The sequence below is a fragment of the Gambusia affinis genome, linkage group LG09 (genome assembly GCF_019740435.1).
Source record: "Gambusia affinis linkage group LG09, SWU_Gaff_1.0, whole genome shotgun sequence".
Taxonomy (NCBI): domain Eukaryota; kingdom Metazoa; phylum Chordata; class Actinopteri; order Cyprinodontiformes; family Poeciliidae; genus Gambusia; species Gambusia affinis.
The window spans coordinates 20,607,586-20,622,209 of NC_057876.1; the positions used below are offsets into that span (position 1 = coordinate 20,607,586).

Sequence of the window (14,624 nt, forward strand, 5' to 3'; positions counted from 1 at the left end):
ACAATTTGTTGTTTAGGATTTTATTTTCTGACAGGAGCAAGTCCTCTGTTTCCTCTGTGCAAGTGAGCAGAATGTTGAAAAGTGGCAAGTTTGAGCAGATCACGATTTTTACATGAACCACAGAGGCTTTTTTTTTATAGCTCTCACTGGGTTTACTAGGCTACAATTCCTGTCATAATTTAATATCCATAGCACAAGCAGATAGAAAATAAAACTTTTTATTTTGTATCTGAGCTAAGATGTTTTTACAAATATATAATTTGGATTTGTAACAAAACCATAACAGTAAACTAAACCTAACTTGAGCTAGTCTGATAATACATTTTCCTGACATTCAAAGCTGCTATGTTAATCACCCTTTTCTCTTGCAATTTAGCTCTTACCACACAGTAGTTGATTCACAAAGGAAAATGTGTAAGACTTTATTTACCATATCAGCATAAGACTGACATGACACTGTCATTAACATGACCTAACATCTGTCATGAACATGAAGGAGTCTTTATAAATGTTTACAACTGTTGTCATGTCATGTTGTCATCAGTAAATAATGATTTTAATTTTAATAGAACTTTGCATTAAAAGGGTTCTTGTCGGCCGAATAATGCAAAGTTTACACTTCTAATGGACATTTAATGCAACATACATGCAAATAAAACGTTACCGGAAAATCTTTTAGATATAGGAAAGGTGATATGCAAAAATCAACTTTTTTGTGCTTTGTATTATGTTGTAATGTTATTCACTCATCAAAAACAAACTTGGAGTGTTGAGCTTAAACAATTAATTTGATTAATTTTGATGAAATAATTGCTGAAGTAGTCGTCAACCAATTAAGTTAAAAATTAATCATTTCTTGAAACAACAATATGCTCAGAAGTAATTAAGCAAAAACTATACAAAACAATATATACATTTCTCATTTAATACCATAGAAAATGACTAATATCTATTACATACATATTACGAACATAGAGGTGTCAGAATTTCTAAACTAAAAGATTTTACTTGGTGTTTGATAAACAGCTGGAAAAGTTGAGCTTTAAAGTAATTTAAAGTTGCTAATTTGTTACATAAGCTTAAAATGGAGGAAACAAATAAATTTCTGTCACCTCTTGCCTTTATTTTCCAACATTTGGCAAATAAATGGCAAATAAACCACAGAGATAGAAAATTGCTTACTGATTATTGAACAGTCATTCACTGGCTCAGTTGATGGTGTTTTTATCCAGTTAGAGCAGACCTCCTGCTGACTACAAGTCATTTCTTCTCATCCAACTGTGTATTGGTTTTCAGAGAGTATATTTTTTCTGCCTTCTGAATGTGAAGTTTTATCAACATGGGCCCTTTGGGGAGAAATAATGACATGATGGAGAGTTTCATAATGGTTCCCCACTTCTGGCCTCTAATTGTAGGTTGTGAACCTCCGAGCTAAAGTGCTGCTCTAGTCAATAAGTGGCCATTTTAATCTGCAAACGCCAGAGAACAGGAGTGGAGAGGTCAACTTAATTGCATTACCTTTCCACTATGTCACATATTTTGAATCCTGGATACCGAGGCTTAGCAAGTGATACATTGTTTTGGTTTCACACAAAGTTGTACTTCTGCATAAATGCATCATACATAATCATCACAAGAACTGCCTACCCCTGACTTTCTATTTTTTTTTTCCTTTTAATTTTTTTGGGGGGGTTTGCACAACTAGCAAAAAATTAATCATGAGAAATGTAGTCTGCACAGTTTAATTAAAATACTCCACATCACAGCAGCGGTAGCACAAATAGAATAGAAATATCCTTCATTGTCCCTCAGTGGGAAAATTCAGGTGTACCAACAACCAAATGAAAAGCAAATGGAAGCATGCAGATTTACACAAGGTAAAACATTCAAACAGAAAATTAGAAGAGAATGTACAGTAAAGGAAAGTTTACAATAAAAAACAATGTGTAGATTAAAAAGAGCATATTCAGATTCAAGAAATGTGTGTTTGAGGAGAATAATTTAGAAAATTTACAAAATGTGAATGTATTGAGAAACTCTGCTTGATCATTTAAGCCAGGGGTGTCAAGCTCCAGTCCTCAAGGGCCGGTGTCCTGCAGTTTTTAGATGTGCCACAGGTACAAAACACTGGAATGAAATGGCTTAATTACCTCCTCCTTCTGTAGACCAGTTCTCCACAGCCTTGCTAATGACCTAATTCTATTCAGGTGTGGTGCAGCGGAGGCACATCTAAAAGTTGCAGGACAGCGGCCCTTGAGGACTGCAGTTTGACACCCCTGATTTAAGCCTTGCACAGCTCTGTTCCTCCTTCATTCATTGAAACATTCCTACATTTTGAGCAGCTGTAAAAAGTTAAATTATAATCAAAAACAAGCAGAAACAATAAATGGCAGGTACTTTTACAGTGCTTAATTCCAGAGGACTCCAAAGTCCTTTACACTACTTTCAGTCAATTACCCATTCAAGTACACAGTAACCCAGTGATGGTAGCAAACTACTACATTGTAGCCACAGCTACCCTGACCACCATAAATTCAGGCAGCAAAGTTGGCTTTTGTGCTTTTCATACCTTCTGTTAAGAAAGTTAAATAGTATTGGGTTCATTTTAAGGTAAAGAAATGATTCTCTATAACTTACCAACTAAATAAGGGTAAGAAATTCTGGCTAATGTTGCTTATGTTAGTACTTGTGATCTGTTTTAACTTTTCTGCAAAGACTGGATGCATTGTTGCGAAAAGGTCTGAACACACTGCCACCGTCAAAAACACAGAGAGGAAACAATTTTCACAACATGTTCTAAAACAACTTTATCCAACGTGAAAGACAATTTTCCTTCTTGGAACTTGATTTATTCTATGCGACTGGAAAAAGCTGAGCCCCATGAGAAAAAGAGACCAACATTAATGACCAAAAATAATATGAAATGGGCTAAATAAAGTGAGACAAGGCCAATTCAAAGTGTTAAGGCCGCTTTTGTCTGCTGGATACATGGAGATTAAATGTATGCAGTCCCTTGTTTCTTTTAATCTCTTTATCTTATCATGAGAGAAGGGATCCTAATCCTTCTCGTCATACTAACCATCTTGGTCTAATTTCTCATTAGTGCTGGGGAGGTAGCAGATCTAATGTGGGTTTTATCAGAGCTCTAACTCTAATTGAGATCTGAGATTAAACCAAAACAATGAGGTTTAATCCTCCCAAAGGAGAACTGTAAAATTCAGTGATCTTCTTAAACTGATTCAGGCAAAAATAAAATTTTTTCAACATTAGAGTTATATATTCTAATCATTTAACTTGGGTATTTATCAGCATCTTTGCACTAATTTTCCGTTTTGTGCTCATTTCTGTTTTAATATGCGTTGATGTGATTTCCAAGCAAATGTACGTCATGCACAATGCATCGCGTCAGAGCTTTCAGTTATAATGGCAGCAGCTTGTTTTTATGAAAATAACACTGTGGAAAGAACATATAGACAATATAATGCATTTTTCCCAACTAAGGATTTACCTGTGTGTAAGAAAACATAAATCTAAACTAATATTTAGAAAATTAAAGGGTGAGAAACAACTCCCTTCAGGTAACTGAATCAGAAACTATGGACTGACAAACAGTATTAAGGAAACCAGAAAGTATTTATGTAGAACAAAGATAATCACTGATCAGGTGCAGGTGCAGTAATTACAGCAACTTAGGAACAGACGTGTAGGAGGTTGCAGAAAGCAGAATGAAGAGAAGAAAAAAAATCCCATAAATGCCTGAAATTAAAACACACAGACCATAATGTGAAGGCAGTTAGTTGAAAGGATTTAGTATGTATGTGTGTGTGAGCGTTAAAGTGTGTGTATTATATAGTTATTTTAAAAGTTAGAAGATATACAGGACAAAATCAATTTCTGAATTACATCTCCATCCAGTTGATGGCGGTAAGCAGTAAATGACAAAAAGCAGGACAAGAATGTTTCATAAGTTCTGTAAAGCTGCTGTTACACTATTTGTTGTCTTCCAGTGAACATTAGACAAAAAGGGAATTTTGTGAAACATCAACTCCTGACATGTCTTGGAAGCAAGTGTGATGCTTTTCTGATTAGTGTGTGTGTGTTGTAGGATTAATGGTGTGAAATTCACAGTGTTCTGCTGCATCAGGATTGGGAACATCACTTTTGCAAATGTTAGAGGAAGACAATATTGGAGAATCATTTTTTCCTATGATGTTTAATCTTTGTAGGTTGTTGAAGGAAAAGGAAGTCAGTGTGATGGAAGTACCAGAAAATTTTGCCACACAAAATAGCAGAACTGGGTGACTAATTAGGTGCTAAGTGACTATTTCGCCCTTTTCAAGGAATATGGGTCTAAACTATCTAAAAGGAACAACCTGAGCTGGATTATTTTACACTCAATTGAGAGAAATCACAGTTTGAGATGTTCGAATTGCTTTTGCATTTATTTTCCTCCCTTTGATGAGGCCCAAATTGAAATAGCAATATTTAGAGAAATAAAATCTTTACTAAAATATTGAACACTGCGTACAGCTTATTTAAAATGCAGTTTGTGGTTTGTAAAATTGTTTCGTCTATTAGTGAAAATATTGGGATTCTTAGTTTTCTGTAATATTTTTGTAATGTTTTGTCTTGTCAAATCATGAGCTGGTGAACTATTTAAACCTTGGATATGAGTAAATAAAGTCAATTTGCTGGTATTTGACACTTGAGAAGATTATTTTTTCAATGTTCTTTGTGTTTTTGGATACTAACATGATCTAAGTCAGCTGCTGTGTGGTAAGATCAACTGAAGGTCCACAAAAAAAGTCTGTTCATGTACGAAAAACAAAGGAAAATCATATTTGGCAGAAAACAATCACTCACGGTTCTTAGCCTGAGATGTTAGCCTAACACCAAGTCCTATCATTAACCTGTCATCTCCACTATAAATCCAATCACTAATATAATGTTCATTGAAGCAAAGGGCCGATCTGTGTCAGGCGCTTTGATCATTAAGATTATTCTTAGAGTAAATAGGTGTGGTTACAGTTTCCTTTTCACTAAATCCTATTTGCTACAAAACCAAGAATGGAGGTTAGTTTAAATGAAAGATGCAATAACTTATTTTGAGCACTACAAACTCTTACAATGCAAAATTAAAGGACTTTTGATGAATATAAAAAGACTTTCCTAAAGGAATGAGCAGACGGCATGATAAGGTTAACTGTTTTTTAAGAAAGTGGAGACAATTAGATCTTGCACATATCCTCAGTGGATTTTAAAGCTAAGAAGCAGAAACAGACCGAGTTGTTCTTTATCTTTTGATGAATCTTCTTCGTGTCTCTCATCGTCATAGTTCATTGATAAGTACACCAGGGTTGCTCGTAGCTGTGCTGGCTGTGGAGAGCAAACCGTCTGTTCGACTCCCCTCGTCCTACTTGGCTCATTTTTTAGTCATTAACTCACGTAAACATCCCATCTGCTCCTCTTCTACACTTTCCTTGTTCACGCAATCCTTGCTGTGTATCAACAGAGTGTGTGGGGAGTTTCCTGCATTTTAGTAAAAAATGTCTGAGTGCAACTCAAGGAGAAATCACTGAGTGGTCTTCCTGTTTTCTCTGACAAAAACAAAATAGACATTGTGTTTAAAGCTTCAGTTGTTTTATATATGCAAAAGTTTGCACGTTGAAATTAAATGTTTTTTTGTTTTTTTAAACACAAGCCAGTGGCATGTTGTTGTTTTTCTTCCTTTTCTTTAGACAACTCTGGATAGTATGAGTAGTTCAAAATGAATATTCTGCAAAGCTGCTCTTTTTCATGTTTATTTGCCTCCAGATATCATGTTAGAGAGCAGATGCTACTACACCAGCCAGGACAACCACCTAAATTTAATTAAACCCATTGCAAAAAGATTGGGTCTCGTAACTGGATGTTTATACATTGGCTGAATTGTCTTTACTTCCTTCCAGTATCTTTTCTGTGAGAAACTATGATTTTCTCTGCAGCTTAACAGGTGTTTCAGAGGCTCTTCACAGGAATGTACAGCTATGGGCTATGCTGTGTATAGATCTAACATTTCAGGCACATACTCCATTCTTAATTTATGAACAGGCTTATTTTGATGTGCCGAGTCCAGAAGGAATTTAAGTTTCAGCAAGCAAACAATATTTTGCTCATTAAAACTGGATAAAATAAAAATGTTTTTCTCTCACAACACAAAAGGTTCATTATAGAAGGAGGAAGGAAGAAATCTTCAATCTCTAAGTGAAAGCTGCTGGCAAAATGATTTTTTGGTTCTTTTGCAAGAGATGCACTGATTTCTGATCTCCAGATTTTGTGAAGCTTTGACCTGCTGTTATTGCCAATATTTTAGTCGATTCAGAATTTTATTTGATATCTTTAATGTATGATATGGGATGGAAAAAACCTACTATCATGAGTGAAGTAGGGTTGGAAAATATAAGCACTATCAAACTTATTTCAGCTGTTTTAAATTAAGACAGTCTAAAAGTTGTTTTTATCTGTAATGTGACATTTTATTATTATTATTATTTATTTTTTTATGTTTTCTATTGTGATCAAAGCTATTCACAACTTGAATTTCTTTGAATGACAAGTTGGCTGTAAATTATGGAGGCACCAATTTCAAACCTGAAGGCTATTATTCTAGCAGGCTGGGAAGTGGCACAGAAAAACCCATTCTTTGCCGACCAAAAAATGAGAAATGTTATGTGTCTAAAATTCAGTTAAACTCCAATTTGTGTTACTGATGATCTCTAAAGATCTCTACAATATAAGTGAAGCAATTCTGTCCGAGGCCGTATTTCATAAAAATATGATGACATTGGGTTTATAATCAGTGGAGAAGCATTTAAAACATTTACAGTTAAGAGGAATGGTCTCCCACAGGATAACGTATCTCTGAAGGAAGCATCAGGCTCAGGAGTTTCCAGCTCAATGGGATGATAAACCCATTTCAGATGTGAAACGTGATCTCTCGCTGGCTAGAGGCAAGGACAGCCTGCCTGTTGAGATTATCTGTCTCTCGTTCCAAGGCAAACCACTGCTTCACTCTGCAATTCACCAATGAAGAGATACATATCTGATAACCAGAAAGTGTGGAAGCATTTCCACAATTTGTCCTTCATCTATCGTAAAGTTCACATACTTATGAAATGAGTAAAAAGGAAAGTTTTAGGCCGGTACTATTTTTTATTAAGCATCTCACACTGCAGCAAGATGTGCAACTTTAGTAATTTCATTTCATGTTAAGGTGCAAAGTTTCAAATGTAACCAAATGTAGCCCATTCAAGTGCTGGCAGCCATTTATTAGTGCTGGGCATCGCTACCTGAAAAGTAAGCTGTGCTAACTCTAAAGCACTAATCACAAATATTTTAGCTAACGCTAAATCACTAAAGTATAAATTATATCTGTCCTTGAAAGACTACAAACCTCAATAACCAATGTTGACAATTTACAGGATCTATGATGTCTTTATGTTTACACTTGTAACGTTTTCACTGCTGTCCATGGGGGCAGAGGAAAAAAGAGACGTGAGGAAACAGAACATTAGCGTAAACAGTTTTCACCCTCTTCAAATTAAGAATCCTTAACAGTCGATAACCAAAACTTCAACTTTATTTATTTAAACAATCAAGTAAAATCCATTTAAGAAGTCCATCTTTAGCTTCAACATTAAAGCAGAAAACTGAAGTGTTACGGTCAAAACTGATAGATATTTGGAAACATATTTTAAAAAAAGGGAAAACTAATGATGCTGCTGCCACCTGTTTGGTGTTCTTTGGTGATGCTCAATGTTGTTTCTGTGTATTGAATAAAGAGTCGTTCAGCCATGGCAACATGATTACTGTCCCATGTAGGGAAGAACCAGCATTGTAGGAAATTTCTGCAGCTCCTTCAGTGTTGCTTCCAGCCTCTGGGCAACCAGTTTCTGCCCCATCTTTTAAATAATTTTGAAGAAACGCCCAAGCTCTGTAATGGTCACATTTTCTTTATTTATGGATAACTGTCACCTTGAGGCATTGTATTATACGTTATGTAAAATTACACCATTGGTACAATCATATTTTCATGGCTGAAAGCCACTTTATTTAATGTTGAGTGAGGAAAAAGTGACTATACCAGGAAATTGCAGATAATTTAAAGTGTTAACGCTGTTCTGCTCTAAAATATTTCAAAAATATTCTTAAATTGCATCAATTACTTTGATTCAAGCTTAGATTCTCGGCCAACAAATCAACCGAGTGGCCAAAAAAAACTAAGGAAGTCAGACAGATTCAGCTTTTCCCCTTCAACTGGCACTGAATTTAAACCGACATGAAGTGCAAGGTGTAACACTGTCTTTTTGTACACACACACACACACACACACACACGCACCCACACACACACACACAGATTGATGCATGCAGTCTGCATTCGCAACCCTCTCAGACTGCATACTTTAACTTTGATGCGACCTGTAATATTCATTGCATTCTTTGTCCCCATTTCCTCCTGTTGACAGGCAACCAACACTTCTACGTCCTTCCAGTCTGCGAGCTCTGCTTTGTACATTCAGAAACGGCAGAGAGCTTCTTATTTTGGATCTCTTCTTCCGCCTCCAGTTGCTCACATTGTCTCCGTTTCCCAGCCTGTGCCACATTTCTCCATCTCCAAGCCCCATTCTAACTGCTGCCTGCAGCTAAACATGCCAAACTCTCAGCTTCGTCTTCGCATACATCTCGGCACGGTTCTTTCTCAACGTTTTCCCGTTCCCCACCTCTGTCTGATTCTGCCTCTTTTACACCTGTCCTTATTCCCTAATCTTTCCCCTTTTCTTGCTTACCTCCCTGTGGCTCCCTGCCCCCCTCATGTAGTGAGCAGGAAGGCCAGCAGGAGAGCATATAATTTCTCAGAGGAGGTGCTGTCAGTTGACTGCCTCTCCAGGCTGAGAGCTGCTCTCCTCGCCCCTGGGTTCACAGAGTCACGGCTCTGTTCCGCTCCGGGATTATGCAGATCTTAATTCCCTTCCGTTCACACCTGAGGGTGGCAGGGCATGAAATAAGGAAAGTGTTCAGTGTGAACAAAAAAGTTTTTTGGCACTGAGTGGGGAAAAGATAGAAGCTAAGGAAGTTTGGAACGCAGGAAAGGAGAATAGGCTAAGACAAGTGAAAATTAATGATGAACAGAAAATCAAGATATATTTCTGCTTCTGGAAACCAGAAATACTGAACACACCTTCACCTTGACTGATGCATTCCCTTATTGCCTCCAGAAGCAAAGCCACACTGACCCCAACCTGTAAGCAAGGTTTGTAGCTGTGTAACAAAATTTAATTCAAACACAACACGTTGATAAATGTACCAGATGCACACATATAGAGAAAAACCTAAATGGCCAAAGTTCAACTCTTCTGACAAAAAGAAATACTGCTAATCATATTAGTTTGTCCGAAAGAAAGTAAAACACTTTGCTGACAAAAAAAACTCTCCAACCAGTTTAGCAAGGAGGTATTGATCTTAAGCTATTCCTGAAGCCCTGTCTCTAGCTGCTGCCTTATAAATCTCTTCACAATCTTCCAAATGCTGCAGTCATCACTAATGTTTGTCCACCTTTTAAACCATACACGTTTTCCTTCCACTAAGCCTTCCATTGCTATACGTAGATGCAGCTCTCTTTGACTAGCAAATTTTTGTGCATAACCTCCAAGTGGACTGAATTATTACAGATCCACAATAATCACAAAACCACAAAGGCCCCATCATTGGTTTGTTTGCAAATGCAGTTTTGCAGATTTATCCACAGATCCTGTGTAGAAGAGTGCTGTGCAACATCCTCACCATATTATTTGCATTACATTGTGCTGATCAATGTCTTATTTAGTTTATTTAGTGGTTTTCCAATGTGTACATGAGCTGCTGTCTTTTGTACATCTCTTACCCAATCTTGATCTATAGTGTTCGTGAAAATATTACCAACGAACCGACAAAAAAAAATTTAATCTTCGGACATGTTGACCGGACTGCTTCTCCACTAATCTTGCAAAATATATCAACCTTAACAGAAACTCATATTGTTTTTAGGAATTACTGCAACAGTGATCTGAAAATATTCAAAGATACAGCAAGTTACTGCAAAGCTTTACTCAAAAGAAACTCTCAAATCAGACGTGCAGAAAACACCCCCAGCTTTCTACAGCTGGTCTTAAAGTCCCATTCATCAAAGCTCTAACAATCCTCATCATCAGAATCATTACTGTCAGGCATGTCACTGCCCTCTTCAGAAGCTGTAACTATATCAGAAGCTGTAATTTATTGTATCCATAAAATTCTCCCTTCTACCATGCTTAAAGCACAATGTACAGAAGTCACTGTAATGCCCACTAAAGAGATTCAAATCTGAAGAACGAGATAAAATTCTGCTCAGTGATTCAGAAATGTCCTGCCTGAGACACTCTCTCATCTCCCAGTTTGGCAGGAGTAGCTAAAAGATTTTTACTAATAGGTTTTTGTGAATACTGATGCATCCAACTTGTATGCACCACTAATCTGGAACAAACTTCTAGAAAACAGAAAAACAGCTGAAACACGGAGTACCTTTAAAACAAGGCTAAACCCCCACTTGTTTAGAGTTGCTTTTGAGCCATAATCACTAGAATATCAGTCAATATATTTGATGTGTATTGATTATTTTTATGATGACATTGACAAAAAGGAAATGTAGGTTTCTTAATTGCTGATTGTGAGATGGTTTTATGATTTATCTTTATGTTTTTATGATGTAAAGCACTTTGAACTACCTTGTTGCTGAAATGTGTTACACAATTAAACTTGAATGATTGATAAATGGTATGGGCATCAATTTTCAAATTGAATTCATAAAATAAATTGTCTTTTTTATTTAAATTATGGAGCCACAATTATTGAGACAAGTTAAATTTAAATTTGTGTTTAAAGTTTAGTAATTTTCAGATCTTGTACCCCAGTATAACTTTATGTCTTGCAAAGCTCTTTATGTATCAGGTCTTTATGTATGAGAACATCCAATTATCATGTTTTGGTAACTGGATGTTCTCATGAAAAACAAGAAAAAAAGTATTAAATTGAAATACAAGATATCTTTGCTTTTTTAAAAAGTCAAAGGCAGGTAAGAATGAAAGAAACATAAAAAGACTGAATTTCTTTTCATGTTTCAAATCGATAAAGTATAAAACAGGCACAGAAAAATATATATATATATTTCTAAGCAGGCAACTGATTCTGCAATCATTATATATTGAGACTGTAGGAGGCACTGTTTCTTCTGTGCACACTAAAGGTGTCAAACCACTTTTTAAAAATTTTATTTATTTATTTATTTATTTTTACCACAAATAAAGTGTATACAGGCAAAAATATCCACCCATTGTTTATACCACCTTATTATCACCCCAAGTCCATCACATGGAACACAATGATACACTCCTAATGGTAATATTGGACAGAGTCACTGTAACATTATGGACTGTGCAAGGAAGCCAGAGTACCCGAAGAGAACCCACGCATGCACTGGGAGAAAATCACATGCAGGCTCGGATTCAAACCCAGAACTTTCTTGCTGCAGAGCAGCAACAATACAGCACAGGCCTGAACAAGAGCGCAGTAAAAGCAACATAAAAATAAATAAATATTTTGGGAGAGTTAGATAAAAATTCAAGGGACGTCCTCCCGATCCGTACTTACCGCCAACCCTATATGGGCAGTGACGTCACCCGTTATTGAAGCATACACTTTGCTACTAGACTTATGTTATATTTTTCTTCTTCTTTTTCTCTTTTTTGATAAAATAAAATCTAATTACATTTAAGTTTGTGTTTATCCATTTATTACTGTACACAAAAAAAAAAATCATATTTGCATTTTTAAACAAAAACAGCACTTTTTTATTTTATTTTATTCTTTCGGAAGAGAAAATCTAATTACCAAGACAAGGATTTGTGGCTTAGTAGGGAAGTAATTGTTTTACCAGTGATCATATTGCTCAACCATAATAAGTAATATTATATCTAAAGTTTCTTTAAGCGACTACGCCTCCTTATGTGATATTTGAGTTGTGTGATTTCTATGTGCGTAAAAACCTGGAAGAAAAAAAAAAAGCGCTCAACATGGTTCCAGGTTATCAAAATATTAAACATAAATTCAGTTTTTCTTTTGGTATCTTATTGAATCCATGTATTATTTCTGAGAGAAATTAAATGGACTGTTTACAAGTAATAATTTTTTTTATAGCGCACAGTTAATGTCCAATTTCGAAAAAGTTTGTGCCAATCAAATTCCAAAAAACAGGAAGAAAACTCGCATCGCTTCAAAATGTTAAATATTCTTACCTGATGAAGCCTCCTTGGAAGACGCAAAAAGACAAGACATACAAAATCCGAATGACTTGTGGGAGCATCCTCTAGCTCAGAATCTCTCCCTGTCCCCGCTGAATAACTTGGAAAAATAAGAAATAAAATAATAATCAGCAAATCCACAGAGCCACCTGTGAGACCCGTCTAAAGGAAGAAGGCATCGTCTCTCAGCTGGATCCAGACTCGTCTTTAAGGAAACTTCTCCCCCTTCCACCCACACCAGGGGGGTCTTCCACGCATCCACGCAGCGGGAGCTCTGCTTCTGGTGGCTGAACGGGAGCTGGTCAGTCTGTTAGAGTGTTGCTGCTGATGTTAAAGGGGAGTGTCGGCTCGCCACTGTCTGTATGAATGTGTTTTAACATTGCTTGGTTTCCCTTGTCTCCGTATTTCCCTCCCTCGCTCCAAAAAAATTAAAAGTGGAGAAGATTTAAAGGAGCAGACCCATATTCCTCCTCGCGCCCCCCTGATTCTTTTTTAATTACGGTTAATACTAATGAATAGCTGGGGTGAGATTATTTGCTGTACTTGATTTGAATCTAAGATAATAAAAAAACATAAAAAATATTGTTGGAAGTAGTGGTTGGAGATTATGATAAAATTTGTTTTTGTGAATCAAGACTTGCTTTAATTGCTTAACTGCTTAATGACATTTGAAGGATATCTTGTTAAAAAAAAAACTACACTCACTGGCCACTTTATTAGGTACAAGCCCATCCATCAGCTCTCTGGTGATGCTGCATTGATAAGTGCGTAGACAATGGATGGATGTGTGGATGTAATTGTTTTGAGAAGATGGTAGCCCACTTTTGGTATGGCTAATCTGAATTCATACAAACATGCAGATGCAAAGGCAATTAACTGCTAGCAACCTTTTAAATGAATCTCATTGTAAAAGATTTACTGATTCTTTTATGTGTCAAATTTTGTTTCAACATTCAGGTGAAATGAAAAAGTAACATCCATCTCTGCAAAAGCTGTTGTTGAAATCATCAAATTTTTGTCAGTGCGTTCTGACCTCTCATTCTGGTAGGATTAGAGTTAAAATTATACAGTGAAGCATTTTCCAGTCTGAGGACCGACCCAGACAGAGGACATTTGTACCAACGATGTCAGGTTTAAAGTGAATATTTTTGTATTTCTTATATATGTACTGGATGTTGCAAACATTTAACTCTTAAACTGCAGGAATGGTAGAAACAGTCAGGCATCAAATTTAAAAAAATATAATACACAGTATTATCGAAGTCCAAAGCTTCATAAAAATGCTGCAATTTTCAAAGTTCATTGAAAGCAACAAAAAGTCACTTAGTAAATTAAATAGACTTCTATGACCTCAGTTAGGTTTTCAGAAGCCAATCATCTATGCTCTGACTTTCCCCAGTTTACAGCTTAACTTTATAGATTTTATTTGTAATCAAATGTTGAAAAATGATAAATTATAAGGAGGACATCTTAGTAAAAATTCTGAAGTCAACACTTCAACCAATGCTAATGTTACTATTTGGCCATGAATGAGGGAGCTGTTTTAAAAGTTTGTGACGTAATTTCTCCTTACACATAATTTTTTGGCTACTTTTTTTATTCAAATTTGGAGTGAGCTTCTTTTAAGTGATACCAGAAATAGAAAAATGAACTGTGTCAGCAATATGGGACAAGAAGTAAGCTTTTGGTCTAGAGCACATCTGTCAAACATAAGGCCCTCAGGCCAAATCCGGCCACCATAAGTGTTCATGTGACCCTTTAGACTCATCAAGGGCGAGTAATCAAAACCTTCAAGTTAGCAGCTGAGTGTTTACATATAATTTTATCACTCAAATCAAAGCAGTTTTAATTTGCCTAGGTCCAAATTACATCAATGTGAAAAGATGCTCAATATTATGTAATTTCAAGAAGTACTCATTGAGAGGAGAGAGATATTTATTAACTTTAACAGTTTGTTAATGAGTGGTTTTATCAATATGTTCTACCATAACCACCTTATTAAGGACATTCATAATGTTGATGCGACACAAAATTAAATGCAAAACAAAAGCATAAAAAAAAATAAATAAAAAAAAAGAGGGTTTTATCTACTATTCCTTTTTTCAACAGAGGGAAGTTATGCTCCAAATATGAAATATGGTATCTGGAGCCAGAAAGTATGTTACTTACAGCAGGCTGCTGTCACCCACAAGGTTTTCATGAAGGACAGCAGCGCTGACAATGTGGAAATGACTATTAAACCCCATTCAAACTTGTCTTCCTTTTCATTACT

The 14,624-nt window shown here is 36.0% G+C and overlaps 1 protein-coding gene across 2 annotated transcripts in view; it reads right to left on the reverse strand.

Annotated features, from left to right (window-relative positions):
- Positions 1–12,754, reverse strand: part of glra4a (glycine receptor, alpha 4a) — a 48,043-nt gene extending 35,289 nt beyond the window's left edge. Inside the window, exon 1 of one of the 2 annotated variants that reach the window (XM_044127175.1) lies at positions 12,347–12,754. In XM_044127175.1, the coding sequence (XP_043983110.1) occupies positions 12,347–12,414 (68 nt within the window). In that variant the 5' untranslated portion in view covers positions 12,415–12,754. The remainder of the gene's footprint in view (positions 1–12,346) is intronic. The other variant, XM_044127176.1, reaches the window with a different exon arrangement.
- Positions 12,755–14,624: the final 1,870 nt, after the last annotated feature.